General features: G+C 37.5%; 1 protein-coding gene across 3 annotated transcripts in view; it reads right to left on the minus strand.

The window, feature by feature from the left end:
* Positions 1-755: 755 nt before the first annotated feature.
* mfsd11 (major facilitator superfamily domain containing 11) overlaps positions 756-20,974 on the minus strand; it is a 55,783-nt gene continuing 35,564 nt past the window's right edge. For all 3 annotated transcript variants that reach the window (XM_088000558.1, XM_043714650.2, XM_088000557.1), the window contains exons 9-13: positions 19,691-19,756; positions 18,658-18,783; positions 18,369-18,555; positions 6,660-6,795; positions 756-6,464 (exon numbers count right to left, since the gene is read on the minus strand). In XM_088000558.1, the coding sequence (XP_087856684.1) occupies positions 6,303-6,464; positions 6,660-6,795; positions 18,369-18,555; positions 18,658-18,783; positions 19,691-19,756 (677 nt within the window). In that variant the 3' untranslated portion in view covers positions 756-6,302. The remainder of the gene's footprint in view (positions 6,465-6,659; positions 6,796-18,368; positions 18,556-18,657; positions 18,784-19,690; positions 19,757-20,974) is intronic.

A 20,974-nucleotide genomic window follows, 5' to 3' on the forward strand; every position in this document is an offset into this window, starting at 1 on the left:
TTGAATTTCTTTTTATAACAATTTCTACAGTTAAGGAGCAATAGTTCTAAAATATTAGTGTCACGTTATTTTGTGGTCAGATTATCTAGTACACTCCTAAACTTCAAAGCCATCTTAATTGCAGTTCATTTATGAATGCTGCTATTTGAGTTAACTGGCTAAACTCACATCCAGAGAACAGCGTATCCAGATAGGCGAAGGAATTGAAGAGAGAAGAAAGTGAAGGAAATTCATAGAATACAGAATACATTTAATTCAGTGGCAGAGCTCTTTACATTGTCTCAGAACATTATATGGTCTGTAGGACTTAACAGAAGTCAGACTTAAAATATTTGATAAAAATCCATTTCAGCTCAGTTCATAATTTTCCATTCAATAACTTGTTCAATATTAAAAACTTATGAGAATTAGAATTAAAAAACTAAAATACATTCCTTTCTACTGTTTTTAACACAATGTTATGAAAAAAAATACATTTCATTGTAGCTTTAAACATTAGAATTGTTCAGAAAGTACTTTTTGTGTCTGCTTAATTTTCTAATTTCTCCACATTCAGACTTTGATATTGCTTCTCCCACTCAAAACTGGTATATATTAAGATGATTTGTATTATGGATCATTTGTAAGAATTTGGTTATTTGACAAATATGGCTAACTTCATAATTTAGTGGATTAACATGTTTCTAATTCACAGAAAACATGGGTTTATTACAATCAAATATCACATTTTATTTCAAATAAAGGAAACACAGCAATTTATCCAGTTTAAATGGCTTTATTACATTAAATAAAATTTCAATATTGCACACTTTCATACTAAACATTACCCATATAGAGTTTTACATGGAGAATGAGTGTACACACCATCCACACATCAAAACACATTTAAAACAAACTTTGTCTTAGTATTGCAGACTGACCAACAAATTTAATTTGACAAAGATTTGACAGCAGAGCAGTACAAAGACATCAGAATCAAAATAAATAATTTAAAACAATGTGCAACATAGTGCAAATTGTAAGTTGCTTGAAAATATCAAAATACATGAGTATAAGTGTGACATTCTCCAGACACCATAGAAAGAGAGATCTAATGAATTATAATGTACAGTTATTCATCTGAAACGAACAAATTTTACATGCCAAACAACTTTCTTAAGCTTAATGTGCATTGTTGGGAACAGATTGTATTGTGAATCTTCTGGTCCAACTGAGGAAAATCAATCAATCAGTCTCATTTTCAAGGCCTTACGTATGAAAGTAGACATAACCATTTCCTCGTTATATTCCACTGTGAGCCTGAGTGTTGAAAAAGATTTGGCAAAGCATTGTTCCCCTCCCCACCTTTGCCAGAACAACTCCTGAAATTTACCAAAACTTAAATCTTATGCAACTGGTGCATACAGTAAGATCAGTTACTGTATAAAAACAAAGCAAACAGAAGTGTGGTGTTGAACTTAATTCAATGCATTAAGACAACAGGAAACAAGACATGTTCAAACCACAACAGGTTCCTGAGTCGCTTAAATTCTGTTCTAATCAAGAATCACTATTTAGGACAGTATAACATTGAAACTTCAGATGGGTAAAACTATATTTGGTATTTAAGGACCTTTAAAGACATAGACAATTGTTTCTCTAGGTAGTGACTAAAATAGCATTTCTACAATAATGATGTCAGCTTAAGATCAGTTAACGTATTTGCTCAATTATAGCTTCAAACTTCAGTTCAACAGATGCCTGAATTTCCCCAAGTGGATGCAATCTGCATCCATTCGGCCAATGTCGATCTTGCTCATCTTATCAAAATATGCCAAAATATAAAAGTGAATACAGTTCAGCTTGAGTAAAATCTAAGGAAATATTAACTTCATTTCATACATTCCTTCTTTAAACTGTGAAAAAGAACTTTCAAGCCATTCAACCATTATTTGTGCATAGTTGCAAAGATTTATAACCTACACGGGGACAGCTTCTCAATTTTGAATGTAACTTAGTCCTATGTTATAAAAATACATCATGAAACAAAATGACAGGCAGGTATTCAAAAAGATAAATTTAAATGAAAGATCAAAACATTTCAATAAAGCACCAGTCAAAAAAAAAACTATTTTCTACTGCATCTGAAAATCTTGTAATTTTAAAAACAGTTTCTGACCAGGAAATTTGTAAAATGGGAACTAAGCGAGCTTTATCCTTGCCAAGATTTTTTAACAGCTATAAAAGATAGTGATTTGGGAGTGATTTTTGTTGTGCATTCAACTCACTTATGCCGATCACCATGATCTATTAGATCTCACAATTGGTGTATGCCTAGGATACATTGGTCCCTGAATAGAAATACAGAGAAAATTCAAGGCTATAGTCTGGGCTAACACTACAGGATGGCCTCAAAAGTGCAAAACAAGTTAAACTATGGCTTAATTTATCTGTTTCAGCAGTTGAGAAAATGAAGGTCCCATCACACTATTCAAAAGAGAACAGAATTACCCCAGCGCTTCTTTTCAGACAGACAGAAAATAAAACAACCATTCACTCAAGACACACAAATTTGTTAAAACTGCTGCCCTGCTTTGTTTTTTTTTGAGAGAAGTGATGCAGCCTTCTATAGTTTAAACTTTTTGTTTTAGAAGTTCCTGTAGTTATTTCCAATGAGAAGTGGCAGCTTTTACAAAAAACACAATGCAACTTTAGTCAGACACTAAATCAATGGTCCACTCAATTGTTTTGGGAATTTGTAATGAAAAAAAAATGCATTAGAAAGCAACAAGCCAACAAGAATGACAAAACATTTTAAAAACTAATCCAAGTGCAATATTTTGAGATTTTTATCTTTAAATAGTTGCACTCCAGATAAAATTGACAAAATGATAACTTTTACTGTATTGCTTTTATGTCCAAGAATCCTGAAGGCAAACAGAAAAGAATTCAAGTTTCTAAAGAGAGTAAACAAAGGTATAAAATGACAAAACATGTAGAGTTTTCAATTTTTTTGTTCCTCATCCAAGGAAATTGATAAAATGGAAAACATAAGAAAGGTACAGTCAAAATGACAATATTTTTACTTGACACCAAGGAGATCCAAGTGCAGAAAGATGCACTTTCCTTAGCTTACATTTCCTTCCTTGTCTTTTAATAAAATATTAGCCCAATGGTCATTGATTGTGAAAGACTAAGGATGCTGTAAATACTGCACAATTTATACCCAAAACTAAAATACTAGCAATTAAAAGGACTGGTCATCAAACACCTGGGTACACCATTGACATCAGTAATCAGTTTCAATCTCTACAGCTTCGAACAAGAGTGAAAGACTTGGCATTAATATTACACTCATGAAACAGTCATTACTGCAATGCAAAAAAGAGCATCCAAATGGCACACAGCAACATTTCACAAACAGCAAGATGATAATAACCAAATAATCTGATTTTAATGACTTTAGTATTGCTAATTAAGAGGTAGAAAACTCCTCTTCTTCAAAAAACAAAATGCTATGGGATCCTTCCCATCTGCCTGAAAAAGGTAGGTGAGGCCTCTGTTTAACACCCTACCAGAATGGTGGCACCCCCAACAGCAGAGCAGGGACTCAAATTTTGTATTTAAAATCTCCAACATGGCACTTGAGTGATTCAGAGGTGAGTTTGCTACCAAGAAATGATAGCTATTGGTCATGCCTGGTGCATTTCCTAGTGGGGGAGAAAAGCTTGATCAACCTTCACAACTCGGCAGTTATGGTGACAATGCACAGGTGATCTGACTCATGTCACATCAGATTTAGCCAGCTTTGAGGATTGAATTGAAGTTTACCAGCTTATTTCAATCTGCAACCCTCTTTTACCATAATGGAAAATTAATGTTCTTATTAATAATATGTTCAAATGTTTCAATAATAACAAAACAATGTGCAACAGCTCAGATTTATGCTTAATGCTCATTGCTAAAAGACTTTTAATATTCCATCCATTGTATTTAAAAAAGTAAGTTATTATTTGAAAAATCTATTTTAATTTAAATACTTAACATGTGACAGAAATAATTAATAATTATGCATAGTTTAATATCAGAATATAAAACTTATGTTATTTTATAAGTGCAGAATACATTAGCGTCAAGTTCTGTAACTGCTTAAAACAGAAACGTTTGTGTATTCAATATATGTCGACAAATAAGGGAATGGATCTGGGTGGTTTACTCTTTGGAGTGTCAGTGTGGACTTGTTGGGCCGAAGGGCCTGTTTCCACACTAGAGGGATTCTAAGTATCTACGTGAGCATCAAATGCCACAGCTTTACATATTTCAGCTGAGATACGGGCTACATATTTCAGAAATGCAGCAACATGATCCTGTCATAAAAACTTAGCTAGTTAGATCAGTTAGTGATGGATTAATAGAAAATAAATAAAACATTATGCATACATTTGCTGATATTAAGTACCTAAAATCTAGAGTGCTCCTGGGAAGTCAGCTTTCAGTTCTAGTTCACATCAATAATGCTTCCATTTTTCTTCAATAAATTGGTTCCCATATATACGATCACAAAGTACTAAACTCAGTTCTATCAAGCTCAGGTTTTGTACAATTTAAATTATTGCTTGCTGAGAGAAAAAAATGCTCCTTCACAGTCTTTGACCTCTCCATGTGGGCAAGTGGAAAAGTTAATTGGTATCGCTGCACAAAGAGAATTTTGCAAAATCAACTTGTTCAACTTTAAGGCCCAACATTAAATTGAGGAAATTGGCACCTTCGATACAGTAACTGCAGACAAACTGATAGAGGTCAGCAGGTCATTGTGGAAAGCATTCATTGATCAATTACTGTCCAAGTAAGATTGTATGGAATCTTACTGGAATATGTATATAATATGGAATATATATATGGAATATGGTTTAGCATCTACAAAAATTAGACAGATTAATAAAATTGTAATGAGAAAAAATTAACACATTCATATAACAACCTATTAGTTTAAAAGAGAGTGGTTAAATGTAAACAGTCAGAAAACCCTTAAAATGTAATCCTTGACTTTCTTATTAAACCTTAGTTCAAAGCAAAGTTTCCCTTTTGATCTTTACATAACTATTTCGTAGAAAGCCATCAGCAAACAGAAACATTTCATACTAGATTAGAAATTAACCGAGTCACTGACAACTTTTATCTTCTTGTCAAATCCTGAACATTTGAAGGTACATCACTAGCACAATGTAAATTTGGTCATTTTCATAGTAAATCATTCCAGCTCTAGTCACAATCATTAATAATCAGAAAACACTTATATTTCCACTTGAAGTATCACATTGGAATTAGTTGCACAAAACATGTATTTTCAAAAAATGATCAAACTGGAAATATTTACCACAAAAATATTTAGTTTTACATAAACAGTACAAATATGCATGTTGAATTAATAAGTTTTAGAATAGCAGACAATATTTTTGAAATGATGTGAAACAATATGCTTTTGTTAGTTGGTACTCTTCATATAGTACCTACCAGCAAAATGTATATTTAAAAAAAAAACAGAAAAATTGATGAGGTGAAGCATGGTGAAAAGAAAATTTTCTAACCATGATTCTCGATTTCAAGAAAGTGCTTTGATTTCATTTTAAAAAACTGGAAATTTCTTCAAGTTTTGTTAATTATGAAAAGAATTTTCTATTTCAAATAAATGGATAAATAAGATTTGGCAATTTACCATAATTTGGATATGAAATAATATTCTACATCACTACAAGGAAATGCTTAAAATGGTATTTCAAATCAGTGAAGTCAATATTTCAGATGATTCAGATTTAGTTTGTTCATCATATTTCTTGTAGTGCAGAATTTATGTGCAGCAGAAATGTTTGGTTATTATATTCCATCAGCTATTCAGTAACCAGCTTCACTTTATTGGCTTTATAACATTCACTCCAGTTCTATCTTTTAGCCACAAATAAGCAGGTCAATTAACTAAGTTGGCTGGACAGCTGGTTTGCAACATAAATTGAGGCTAACAGTGTGAGTTCAATTTCCACACCGGTTGAGCTTATTATGAAGGACTCCCCTTCTCAAGCCTTCTGCTCATCCAAGTTGGTGGCCCTCAGGTTAAACCACCACCAGTCATCTCTCTCTGATGAGACCGGCCCTTGGTCTGATACGATTATGGTAAATTTAAGATTTGATTGAAAACTACATTTAGAAATATTTTCATACAACCTAATTAAATTTCTCAAAAAACATTAGTAAAAGTGGTATTTAAAAATAAATCTAAGCTTTAAAAACCTACGCATCATTGGGTCTTTGAAAATGCAGTTTCTTGATTAAATGCGGTTATAACTGAAACCACGAGAATGTGCCTCTGTCTTCCATTCCACTAGGATGAAAGAGATTGTGCCAAATAATCCAACCACACCAAGGATAAGCAGCTGCCACTTGAGCAGTAGATAATTGCTGTAGCCAAATGCTATTGCTGCACTGATAGACTGGTGGAGACAGAAAAATAACATTCAATGAGTATATTGCTAAGTAGAAACTTCAATGTAGAGGATTAACAAAATATTTTAACATTACATTGAAAATTAAATCAAACCTTGTATTGCTATAATTAATATTTGTTATAAGTATTTATCAGTTACCCTCAGATCAAGTACATGCACAAGAAAGCTTTTCACTCTTACTTGCACAAACTTGAAGACAGCAAACGCAGGAGCACTTTCTTCGGAATACATATATCCTACTATACTAAGGAGTTGTGTGTTGAAACAACTATCACCTAGTCCCAGGAGGAAACTGCAAACCATGGCAATGATTTTGCTGTGAAGTTAAAATGAAACAAATTACAAGCTGGAAAATTCATGAATGCAAACATAAAACTTCTAGTATATCTCTATCACTCAAATGCTGAAGAAATTTTAATCTGTGTTTTGTCTTTAGGAAAAGACAACATAAAACTATCCAATTGTTTTTGAAAACTGAAATCACCAGAAAGCATTTATGTCTATCATTCCACAAGAATGAGAGATTGTGCCAAAGATCCTAGGAGCAACAAGTAAGAGCACTACATGCAGTTTAGTATTTACTCCCAGAGGGGCTATGCTCAGAGTTTGAGATTGGCAGGCCAAGCTGCAGATATTTTGACACACCAGTGGGGGAGACTTACCTGCACGTTGTGTAACAAGGGACAGTCACACCCATCAAGATAGGGTTTTCTGATATGGTGAGTCGTCAGGGGCAGCTAAGTGCAACTACAAATAAGGCAGGTAAGGAAACTCAAAGTAGAAGCCACAGCTTTTGCTGTTGTTCAACAGGTTTGAGGTTTTTTTTTTAGCTTGTTTGGAAGAAACGGAGGGCTACAGTGTGGATAAGCTAGATGATCATGACACTGTTGTAAAGGATGCTACTCAAGTAGGTGGAGCAAAAAGCAATGTAGTGCTAGTCGGAGACCGTGTAATAAAGTGAATTGACTTTTCTCTGCAGCAAAGAGCGATGTCAAGTCCAGGACATCTGCTCAGGGTTGGAGAGACACTTGGAGTGGGAAAGGGATGATCCAGTCGGTGTGGTTCATGCAGGTACCAAGAATAGAGGCAGGTCAGAGTAAGGGTTTCTGCACAATAAGCATGAGAAGTTAGGCACCAAATTAAGTAGAACTTATAATGTAACAAACTTTGGATTATTACCTGAGCTATGTGCAAATTGGGATATCAAAGTAAGATTAGATAAATCAATGTATAATTCAAAGGCTGGTGTGTGAAAAGTGGGTTCCAAATCATGGACCACTTGTACTGGGAATAGTGAGATCAGTCCCATTGGGACTGTCTAATGTCAAACTGTGCTGGGATTGGTGTTCTGACCAGCCTGATAACTGTAGAAGTAGAGAGGAGTTTAAACCAAATATCAGAGGCAAGGGAGCAAATTTGGCAAACATGGCATAAAGAGTAGATAGAGGGTGTTAAAGAAAGGGGTTTAGATGTTTAGATTAGATTACTTACAGTGTGGAAACAGGCCCTTCGGCCCGACAAGTCCACACCGCCCCACCGAAGCGCAACCCACCCATACCCCCTACATTTACCCTTTACCTAACACTACGGGCAATTTAGAATGGCCAATTCACCTGACCTGCACATCTTTGGACTGTGGGAGGAAACCCACGCAGACACGGGGAGAACGTGCAAACTCCACACAGTCAGTCGCCTGAGGCGGGAATTGAACCCAGGTCTCTGGAGCTGTGAGGCAGCAGTGCTAACCACTGTGCCACCGTGCCGCCTAAATACAGGAAATGATAAACAGGCTGTGACAGGAAAGGATGGAATTTTAAAATCAACAGATAGGATTAGATTAAAAGTAATAAAGTGTGAAGGCACTCCTAAGATTGAATTTTACTTTCAGTCTGAGGAAGAGAAGTCTGGGTCTAAGACTAGTAATTTATTTTTTAATAAGGACAATTATGAGGTATAAAGATGAGCTAGCTAAAGGGAACTGCCAAATTAGGTTAAAGAATGGGTCAACAGAGATGCTGGAGCAGACATTTCAAGGTATAGGTCAGGATACACAGAATAAATACATTTCAGTAAGAAAGAAAAATTCCAAGTGAGGGGCTCACCATTTGGTCACAGAATGTCAGGATTGATATGGCTCAAAAGAAAGCTATTTGGCCCATCATGTCTGCACTGACTCTCTAATGAGCTTGACAACTTAGTGCCATTTGCCTGCCTTTCACCTATATTCTTGCACATGGTTCCTAATTAAATAATCATGAAATGCATTCTGGAAATGCCTCAATTTACTGTAGCTCCACCATACTTCCAGGTAGTGCATTCCAGAAAAAGCATTTTTCTCATATTACATTTGCTACTTTTATAAATCTGTGCCGTCTTATTCATCATTTTACAAGCAGGAATAGATTCTCCCCATCTACACTACTCAGACCTCTTATGATTTTGAAAACTTATCAGATTTCCGCTCAGCCTCTTCTCCAGAGAGGACAGTCCCAACCTCTCCAACCTATCCTTACAACTGAAGTTCCTTAACTAGAGGCATTTTAGAAAATTTCTTCTCTCCAATGGATTTCTATGTCTTCTACAGAATAGCACTCAGAAATATACACAATGCTCCAGATGAAGTCTAACAAATGTTTTATACAAGTACTGTATAACCACCTTTCTCTTGTCCACTACATCACTATTATTAAAGCTTTGGCTGCTGTATGCTCTATTAACTGCTCCCTCCACCTGTACCTTCAGGGGTCTACTCATATAGCTATTCTCTCTGATCAATAAAACCATAAGACATAGAAGCAGAGGTAGGCTATTCAGCCCACTGTGTCGACTCACCATTCAAACCGATCATGGCACCTCAAGTGCACTTTCCTGTGTCAGTAATCCTCGATTCCCTGACTGATTAAAAATCTGTCCATCTCAATTTTGAATATGCTTAATAGCCTCGCCTCAACAGCCCTCTGCTGTAAAGAATTCCAGACTCACTACCCTCAGACAGGAAATTCCTCTTCGGTGGTCTTATACTTGTGAACCCTTAATCTAAAATTATGCTGTCTAGTTCTAGACTCGCTGACAAGGCAAAATAACTTTTCCACATCTACCCTGTCAAGTCACCTAAGAATTTTTTATGTTTCAAGAAGATCACTTCTCATTCTTCTGTATTGCAATGAGAACAGATCCAATCTACTAAATGTCACCTTCTCAGACAGTCCATCTAGACCTGATATCAGCCTAATGAACCTTCTCTGGACTGTCTCTAATGCAACATTTCTTGGTAAAGTGCCCAAAACTGTTCACAACATTCCAGCTGTGGTCCAATTAGTGACTTGCAAAGTTTTGGCAAAATCTCCCTATGTATTTACTCCATTCCCTTTGAAATAAAGACCAACATTCCATTTGTATTCACTATTACCCTCTAAATCTGGATGCGAGTTTTCTGTGTCATCGACAAGGAGTCCTAATCCTTTGTTTTGTTGTGCTCTGCAGTCTCTCTCTCTATTTAAATAATATTCAGCCCCTCTCTTCATGCTAACGTGAGCAACCTCACATGATATTCCAAAGGTTTAAGAAGGATGCCCTTGCACTCTTATATATTGTCTCCTTTTGTATACTGTGTCCAAGTTCTTCGTACATAAATGCATCACAGCATTCTTTCAAATCCGTGTCTGTAAGTTATAGTGAACTCAAAACCTTTATCCTTCTCTATCCACAGACGCTGCCAGACCCGCTGAGTTTCTCCAGCATTTTCTGTGCTTCTTTCAGACTCCCAGCATTCCACTGCATTTTGTTTTAATCTCAATGTTTAATTCATAGGTACATCTCTTTCTCAAAGAAGTTCTACTCTTTGTCTGATGGTGTTTCAGTTTAATTTTTCAATATGTTCACCTTCACCGCTTTCTTCTTCCCTCTCAACATTTTACAACCACATCTCTTTCCTTAGTGACTGCCTCCACTCTGCCTTACTGTGCATAGATTCCACCTTTCATGTGTCAAACCCAACCAAGATTACAGGAATTTCCAAGACTTCGAATGCTCCTCAGATAATTGCTATGACAACATCCTGAGATCCACACTTAGTGCCACATGCCACCACATACACATTTGAAACCTTTACTCAACCAGCACTGCCTCACACTATTTCAAAGTTGTCCCAACATGCAGTTACATTTCATTTCTCATCTTATTTGATGTTTTAACAAGAAACTTTTTCACTTCTTTCCTGGTGTTAAAGAAAACTAAATTCCTCAAGAATCACCCTGTAGCCAGAACATTAACTCTGCTTTTCTTCCCATAATCTGTCAGACCCGCTGAGTTTCTCCAGAATTTTGTACATTTATTTCACCAACTTGTCCGCATCCTTTTGGAGTTCCACATGATTCTTCTCACAATTTGTAATGCTCCCAAGTTTCATATCAACCACAAACTTCAAAACTGTCACCTGGACATCCAGATCTTACTCATTAATATATATCAGGAAAAGCATGGAGCCCAACACTGACTCCTGAGGAACTCCATTTCAAACTTTTCTGCGCCCAAAAATACTGATTAACCATTACTGTCTGCTTTCTTTCACTCAGTATGGTTTCTCTTATCACCACAAAATTATAATCCCACATGACATTTGAGCCTGTAACCACCTAATCTTGTTTATTGTATTCATGTATTCGCATACACGCACATGCACAGTAAACCTGATATAGACTTAATTAATTGCTCTCTAAACTACAACTTCACCAAATGACTTCCTATTCTCTACTAATGTTATCGATCTCTCCAAGTATTGTGCATACTCTGGTGTTCCTCTCTAGTATTCTCTCTTGGTTCCCACACTCCTGCTGAATTACTTGAAAACCCTCCCAACATCAATAGCAAAATACCTGGCAAGAAACTGAGTCCCTTCAGTACAACCTATGCAGCCTGTATAAGTGCTATGTTTTCCAGAGTCAATCGGAGTGTGTGAAGAATCTAAAGCCCTCCCTCTTAGATTATCTTTCTCGTCATATATTTATGCATCCTACCCATGTAGTTCTGTATTCACTCGTACATGATACTGGGAGTAATCCAGAAATTATTACATTTGAGGTCTTGCTTGTTCATTTCCTACCTAGTTCCCGAAATGCTGATTGCAGGATTACATCTTCTTTCCTACCTAAGTCATTGATACCAATGTGGATCAGTCTCTGCCTGTTCATCATCTCCCAGAAGAATCTCCTGCAGCTACTCTGCAAATTTGTTGACTCTGGCACAAGAGACGTAGCATTCATTTATGGAATCATGTTTCTGGCCAGAGAAATGCCTGTGTGTTCCTCTAACAAATTAATCCCCAATAACTATTACTTCTTTCTTCCCCCTGCCCTTACAGCCAAGCCATTCACAATGCCATAAACTTGGCTCTGACTGCACTCCGAGAGGCCAACATCAAAAGTGGAAAACCTATTTGTTCACTGATGAAGATAAAGCTGGTACCAAACTGAATAATGGAAAACTGAACTATAAATGATAATTAGGCAGATGGACCGCATCCTCGGATTTTAAAAGATGTGGCAAGTGAAATAGTTGATGTGTTGGTTTCAATTTTCTTTGGTTTCAGGAAAAGTTCCATTAGACTGGACAATAGCAAAAACACTTCCTTTATTCAAAAAGCAAGTGAGCCAGAAAGCAGAAAAGCACCCTGGCATCTCAACCACTTGATACCTTGCCCCCTTCTTACTTGTCAGCTTATCCTCTTGGCACCCTACACCTCCCACCATCCTTACATCATACTTATCTCATGTGCTCACCATACGTCAGTCGCTATCAATATGGCTATCGGGACCATAACATTTCAGAATATGCCAGTTGACTGCTGGGAAGAGGAGGCCTGGTTTGCCTTCCTCTAATAGCTCTGCACTATGAAGAAACTCCTATACTCAATATCTGATCAATAAAGGAAAGCATACCAAATTCCTTCTTCACTGACCTATTTACCTGTGACTCCACCTTCAAGGAACTATGAACCTGCACTCGAAGGTCTCTTTATTCAGCAATACTCCCTCGGATCTTACCATTAAATGTACAAGTCCTGCTTTGATTTGCTTTCCCAAAATGCAGCATCTCGTATTTATCTAAATTAAACTCCATCTGCCACTTCTCAGCCCATTGGTCCATCTGATCAAGACCCCATTGTACTCTGAGGTAACTTTCTTCACTGTTCACCTCCAATTTTGGTGTGATGGGATTTCACAATTGGACTGCCTCATAATCATACATATGTATTTAACCTTACAGTTCTCTGTGTTATTAGTGCAAGCCTCTGTAGTCCATAACCACTATAAAATAGCACCCACCCATCTGAATCAGTCAGTAATTTTTTCAGAGGACAGTGATTATATCATTTTCTTCAGTGACACAATCTTCCTGTGTACACTGCGTAAAAAGACCCTTCAAGACACGTACACTATGAAGAATGGCTGTCATCATCAAAAATACTTCAAGTGTTAAAACAGTCTAAGACTCACTCACCGGCCTCTAAATAGATCAGCAACATGACTGCACTCCTGATTCTCAACCAGTGAAATCTAACAACGTCAATCAAATGATACCCCCTCAACAAAAGTGTTAAAAATGTACAGTTGTTTTAAAGCTGGTTGAAGAGCACTATAAACAACCCACGTGGGATTGCCTGGGATTTGCATTCTATTGATGGTGGGTTTGAAAGGACAGGGTTTGTAAAGTTCAGCGCGCAGCTTGGTCACTACCACACCCCATCCCCACGCACCTCTGACCTTGCTGAAATTTTTACAAGGGGTTGAACAGACACCAGACACTCTTAAGTTACTTAATCAATACAGTGATACAATCCATGGTTGCAGTGAAATGAAGTTGTATCTAATCGACATTATCAATACGAAGCTTTAAGAAAGACATGTATGTCAGAGATATCCAAAAATCTTGAAGTCTGCACAGTTCCAAATTCTGTTTTATCTCCTGAGAAAGTCAGAAATTACAGGTCAAACATTCAAAGGGATTAGTGGAATGCCAGGATAAACCTTATTACTTATAAGTCTGCATTACATAGATGACACTCTCAGTCTCAGCAATATTCAAACATAAATGTCGTGTAATTCTTTAAAAAAAAATTTCTATCCAGCTTCTTTGTCACACATTTCACACAGCATGTGGTGTCACCCAAAGGCAATTAAGAAAAATAAACTGTATGAAAGAAATTACTGCTGGCTTCAGAAACTGAGGCAAAAAAGCAAATGCTAAAGCTGCACAATTCATTGCTATGGTTGCAGTTAGGCTGACTTGTCTTAGTTCACTAACCAGAGAGGCTGCTGACAGATGTGAATATTTTCGGAAGTTTAGCCATAAAATGACAAACTCAGTTACTTTTCAACTATTTATTGTCAATATGTGGGATTTTTTGGCAAAGGCTAGTGTTTATCGCCCTGAGAAGACAGCAGGAAGTCAAACTCTTGAAGCAATTGAAAACAGCTGAGTGGCTTGTCATAGGCTGCTTTAGACAGCAATTAAAAACAAGTGTGGATTGGAGTCACAAAGAGGCCAGACTAACTTCAGGACAGTAGCTTTGCATCTGTAAAGGATAGGAATGGACCAATTGGGTTTAAATATCAAACTAACACTTTTATGGTCTCCTTTATCAATATTATGTTTTATTTTTAAAGCCATCTGATTGGACGTGTTTTGACACACTTCCATGGCCACCATATCCAGAGTGAGGACTTGAAACCAGACTTCTGGTCCACAGGTAGGGACACTACCAGAGCACTGCATGATCTTTTAATTATAGAACTTCTAAAAAAAATTCTGTAAGTCAAATTTTCAAACTAAGAACTCACATTCTATCAATTATTAGTCCAGATCTCCAGGTAAGGAACATCATCACAATGAGAACCTGTGGTTACATGGGAGGGTCCTTAACTCTGAGGCAGATACCGAGGTTCAAGTCTCAAACTGACAGCTCTGATCAGGTTGCTTAGGGGAAAGCAAGGCTGAGGTGATCCATTAGAGTGAGGAGAACATTTGCTCACAGCAAGAAACTACACATGGTGACTGTTAACATGGGATCACGATTCTGGGTGACCAAGAAAGTATCTCCATGTCACCAGTGGATAGTAAGTGTAAGTGTATCAAAAAAACCTAGATTGATCATGGTCTGACACACATCCTACACTCACCAGATCTATGGTGAGACTTGAAACTGGAGTTTTGGCCCAGAAATAAGACCCATCCTACTCTGTCCACACATATTGGAGGTATTTATCAGGAAGGAAAGGAAATAAGATGCAGTACAATCATGTACATTTTCTCTGGTGATTAATCATTTACTGTTTCACCAAAATGTACTTTATGGCAAATACATTGTTTTCCGTAATGTTCTTTGAATATGTCTGAGTGAGATGGTCAAATATTGCCACCTGCTGGAACCAACGGATAATGACACAGATGTGGGTCACATCACACCTAAACTTGTTTCACACTGAGTGGGAGATCTGTAACTCTAGTTTCTAGTCATGTCCATGTTATAAAAAGGCAGGCTTCTGCTGAAGATCCACACCCTAACTTGTAAAACGGGCAATAGATAGACTATGGTGTTTCTCCATGCTGTGGTATTGTGTAATCTCACAAAGTGCATTCTGCTCACGTTGCTGCTTCCCTGGCAAGTCCAGTCATTTACCTAGTGACTTAAACTTATACTCATTAGTGATCGGATGAAGTAAAACAAATACTTGATCTCAACCATCATGCATACCAACCACAAACATCTCAACAAGGAATAAAATCCCAACATACTGGGGCACTGCTATAAAAGGAACAATGTGTAGGACTTCAACTGTTCTTCTAGTTTGGGAATGTACACAGAAAGCGATGTAGCAGATTGCAAACAGAGAAAGATGAAAATATTTAAAAAACTAATAATTTAACTTTTAAAAAGCATTATCCACAAAATGGGACTGAAAATACAACTTAACCCAAACAATATGATGTTTTGAGTTCAGAGGTCGAGGTTAAGTTTGTGACTGGAAATCCTAAACATAAATTATCCCAATTCACATCTCATACTTTCCAATAAGAATAGTGGAATTTTGGTTAAAAAATAAAACAGAGAATTTCCAGATGGCTGATGAACAGTTCTGTCACATGTTGACCAGAATCATATGAATTTGGTTGCCTTGGATTAGTGCTGAAAATGTGTTGCTGGAAAAGCGCAGCAGGTCAGGCAGCATCCAAGGAACAGGAGAATCGACGTTTCGGGCATAAGCCCTTCTTCAGGAAGAAGGGCTTCCTGAAGAAGGGCTTATGCCCGAAACGTCAATTCAGCTCTGATCTCCAGCATCCGCAGTCCTCACTTTCTCCTGCCTTGGATTAGTGACCAAATGAAATGTAGGGAGGAACAAGTAAATTGATCCTGATGAGCCAGACACTGAGCCAATGGATCCAAGGATCAGGATATATTACACCATTCACATTCTGACTTAAACTGAATGAAGAATTATTTGAATAAAGAAACTGTGCGATAAAAATAAAAAGGTGATAATGTTTCTTTAACACAACCAGGCAAATTTGGATGCCAAGCAAGAATTGGAAATATTGTTGAAGAAGCTACATGAAGACAAGTTGGAGGATGTTGTTTATAAAGCTGACAAGACCGAAGACCTCAGTCAGGTTTAAGGAGAGATTTTTAGCATGAGATAAGCTACAACAAGAATGTAAAAATTAATAAGTCTGTGATGTTGTGCAAGTATATCATGCATCATAATGTGAATCTCAGGCAGATTTGCACATCATTTGAACTAGGAGATAGTGAGGACTGCAGATGCTGGAGATCAGAGTTGGAAAAGCGCAGCAGGTCAGGCAGCATCAAAGGAGCAGGAGAATCGACATTTTGGGCATAGGCCCTTCTTCAGGAAACTCCAAGATTATGTAAAAACAAATCACTTGACATGGGTTTTATGAAAAAGTCCCACATAGGAGGTTAGTGAGCAAAATTAGGCGCATGGTATTGGGGGCAAAGTACTAACTTGGATTGAAAGTTGGTTGGCTGATAGGAAACAAAGAGTAGTGATAAACGGCTCCATTTCGGAATGGCAGGCAGTGACCAGTGGGGTACCGCATGGATCAGTACTGGGACTGCAGCTTTTTACAATATATGTTAATGATATACAAGATGGTATTAGCAATAACATAAGCAAATTTGCTGATGATACTAAGCTAGGTGGCAGGGTGAAATGTGATGAGGATGTTAGGAGATTACAGGATGACCTGGACAAGTTAGGTGAGTGGTCAGATGCATGGCAGATGCAGTTTAATGTGGATAAATGTATGGTTATCCACTTTGGTGGCAAGAACAAGAAGGTAGATTACATTCTGGCTATTGAGGGATTGCAGCGTAGGTTCACGAGGTCAATTCCTGGAATGGCAGGATTACCTTACACTGAAAGACTGAAGTGACTGGGCTTGTATACCTTTGAGATTAGAAGACTGAGAGGGGATCTGATTGAGGCATATAAAATTATTAAAGGATTGGACACTCTGGATGCAGGAAACATGCTTCCGCTGATGGGTGAGTGTCGAACCAGAGGACACAGCTTAAAAATACAGGTTGGGCCATTTAGGACAGAGATGAAGAGAAACTTCTTCACCCAGAGAGGAATGCTCTGCCCCAGAGGGCTGTGGAGGCCCAGTCTCTGGATTCATTTAAGGAAGAGTTGGATAGAGCTCTCAAGGATTGTGGAATCAAGGGTTATGGAGATAAGGCAGGAACAGGATACTGATTAAGGATGATCAGCCATGAGCATATTGAATGGTGGTGCAGGCTCAAAGGGCAGAATGGCCTACTCCTGCACCTATTGACTATTGTCTATAAAACTTGGAGATGCAGAAGGATCTGGATGTCCATGTGATGAATCACAAAACATTCACATGCAGGTCCAGCATGTAACTAAGAAAGTTAATAGAATATTGTCTTTAATGCAAGGTAAACTAAATACAAACATAGGGAGGTTATGCTTCAGTTATACAGGGCACTGGTGAGATCCCATCAGGAGTACTGTTTACAGTATTGGTCACTTTATTATAAGATTCAAGTGCATTGGAGGCAATTCAGAGACTGGACTAATGTCTGAATTTGTTTCTTGTTTCATGAGTAAACATTGGGCACGACCGAAACACAGATGATACAGAGGTAACTTGACATGATGAAAGTGGAGTGGATGTTTCCTCTCGTGAGGCAATCTAGAATAGTGGTTACTGGCTAAAAAAATGAGATCACCTAGTTAGAACAAAGATTACGCTATTTTTTTCCTCACAGGGGGTTGAGTGTCATTTGAATTTATTTCCTCAAATGACAGTAGAATCAAAGTCTCTGATATTTGTTTAAATGCAGATATAAACAGATTGTTAGTAAGCAAGGAGGATAAAAGTTATCAAGATCGGCATGAATGTGGAGTTGAGGTTAGAATTGGATCAACAATCTTATTTAGTGGCAGAGCTTGCTCAAGTATCTAAATGGCTTATTTCTACTTCTAATATGTTTACTCATATGTAACTAGTTTAGTCCCACATAAAAATGTTTAGAAAAAGTGGAAAACAAATCCATTTCTCGCAAGCTGCCTCTGCTTCCCCCACTGGATGTAGAGGAGCTGTCAGCATATTCTTTATATTAGAATGGAGAACTGTTCAAATGAGCAGTCTGTGAAAATAAAACCAACTGCAAGTGATTACATTGTGGACAGATTCATCCACATATTCCCTTAACATTTGGCTGTGTAAACGTCTCAAATACTCAGTGTCCTTAATAGATTCACTCCTCCATCACAAGTGTAGGTTACTTGTGCTTCATTTGAATTAAACTCAAGTTCAAAGCAAAAGGTAAAGTACATGACCAACCTTGGAATTAAGTAAGAAACTCGATCAGTTCCTTCATCAGAAACAATTGGTGAATCCCCTGGCACATTTAAGAATATCAGATAGAAGGCAATAATGTGACATAATAAACCCAGAAGAACAACAGGGTTTCTGCCAATGCCAAGATATTTTCTGAGGAATTTGTTCAATAAACCAAAGGTTGCACCACCTAGACATAGACAAAAATGACAAAATTAAGAAAATGTAATTCTGTTTAATAAAATCAGAATTCAATATTTAATAGTTAATGCAATTGCAAATAATCACAAACCTACGATTTCTCCAACACCAATGAAGGTACCAGATAAACCAATCAGGCTTTTGGCTTCATTCCCAAAGCCATTTGTGGCACCCAAACAGGTGCCATAGACACCACTAAAAAAGGTTAGTTCAATACCTAGAAAAAAAATTCAACAATTTCATTGACTTGATCTCTGCAAGAGCAATTCATTTAAACGTTGAAGTTCATGTAATTTTATCATTCAGCTTTCTCAAATTAATGAGTGTTAACAAGGCAGTCAGATAGTAAATTAACACCGGTAATGTTTACAATAAAGTCTGCTTCATGTTCATGTCATATCACAGCAACTTTACATATGTACTGCACACCTAAGCATGTAGGCTCTAAGTATGGAGCTTAAGAGGTCGGCTATGTGATATGATTTTAGACTCAATATGTTTGATCCAGTCATCCTCTTGCCAGGACAAGGCGATGTTTCAAAATGAACAGAAAGCAAACTTCGTTAATCTTAAAACTGTATCAGAAAACTGTATCAATCCTTCAAGACTTGTTTTTAATGGGTCTAACTTTTTTCCAATATTAATAATTCAAAAGAATATCTCCACTCAAAGAAAAATGTAACGGGGGAATTATTTTAAAAAAAAAAGTACATGAAATTAGATTCCCCTACAGTGTGGAAACAGGCCTTTTGACCCAACAAGTCCACACCGACCCCCCGAAGAGTAACCCACCCAGACCAGTTTCCCTCTGACTAATGCACCTAACACTATGGGCAATTTAGCATGGCCAATTCACCTGACCTGCACATCTTTGGACTGTGAGAGGAAACCCACGCAGACAGACACAGGTAGAACGTGCAAGTTCGACACAGACGGTCACCCGAGGCTGGAATTGAACCTGGGTCCCTGGCACTGTGAGGCAGCAGTGCTCACCACTGAGCCACCATGTCGCCCCATTGAGGGTAAGCAATCAAGAATTTTAAACAAATATTTTCTTGACAAGGGAAATCTCATATCCAGACAACTCCTAGTTCAAATTTATAAGACTTGTAGAGGAATCTTACCAGTATAAGTAATAGTTATACTTAGAAGCAGCATATCTTTGGTGAAGAATATACAGATTGCACTTCCTATTAAAGAAAGAAACAACCTGTTAGCACAACAAAAGATTTTAAGAAACTTCCTTGAGTAAAGTATTGAAAACTGACTAATTACATAGCTACATAAAATGCAGAATTTAAATGGAATCAACCAATCCGTAGCAGTGAGTCCCATAAGTGGTCAGGTGCCTATTTCTTTCAAGAAACAGATTTTGCCTCAGCCAAAAATCACATTTCTCACATACTAAGTACTTTGTTTTCCTTCAAAGTTCACAATACCGGAGTGAAGAAAAGAACTGAAGGTGATTTTTTTTTATCATAGTCAATTTGGCCATGCAGAGGTGGCATGAGGTCTAGGAGATCAGCAGCATAGTGGACTCCAGAGCCATTGCCAAAAGACAGGTGAGTGTGGATCTCAGATACCTGGTGACACAATAAAATATTACATCACTTAGCACAAAGTGGAGAGATAGCAGTATGGTGCTAATGGTATTTGACGAGTCATCCATAGGCCCAGACTAACGGTCAGCAGTTCAAATTCTACTATGGCATCTGCTGGAATTTCAATTCAAGTTGTAAATCTGGAATTAAAAGCTAGTCTCAGTAAAGATGATCATGATGCCATTGTCCACTTGAAAAAATAGCTTACGAAGCTCCTTCAGGAAAAGAAATCAGCTGTCCTTAGCTGATGTGGCCTTTATGTGACTCTAGACCCACCTTCTGAAATGGCCGAGCAAGCCACTCAGTTGGATCAAACAGCTAATAAATCAAAAAGGAACAAAACTATCTAGCATTGAGTTAGGCATCCAGAAATGATAATGGTACAGCCAACCTTGCTGACCCTGAAAAATGTTTTAATTTTTAATGCTGGGGGGGTTGTGCCAAAATTGGGAGAGTTGTACCACAGTTTAGTCAAGCAACTTGCTGACGCAATCATGCAAACCAAATCACACCTTTCAGACAATATCCCAGACAGATTATCATCATCACCCCTTATAGCACCACAATTGATGACATTCTTGAAAAACAGCTGTTTGACTGGAAGTGGCAAAGGAAAAACCTACTTGACCACACTCTCAATAATCAACATATAACCATCCATTACTTGGAGACGCCGGTGTTGGACTGGGGTGTACATTAAATTTGTCCATTGCAGTACTGGTAGGAGTGACCAATGCACAATTCACGTATAGAAAAATTCCTGTCTTCATACTGAGATTTCTATCCATCATGTTGCGTAGCATTATC

This window comes from Chiloscyllium plagiosum, unplaced genomic scaffold (genome assembly GCF_037043375.1).
Source record: "Chiloscyllium plagiosum isolate Xiang-an unplaced genomic scaffold, Cpla_swu_hap1 HiC_scaffold_25, whole genome shotgun sequence".
NCBI classification, from domain to species: Eukaryota; Metazoa; Chordata; class Chondrichthyes; order Orectolobiformes; family Hemiscylliidae; genus Chiloscyllium; species Chiloscyllium plagiosum.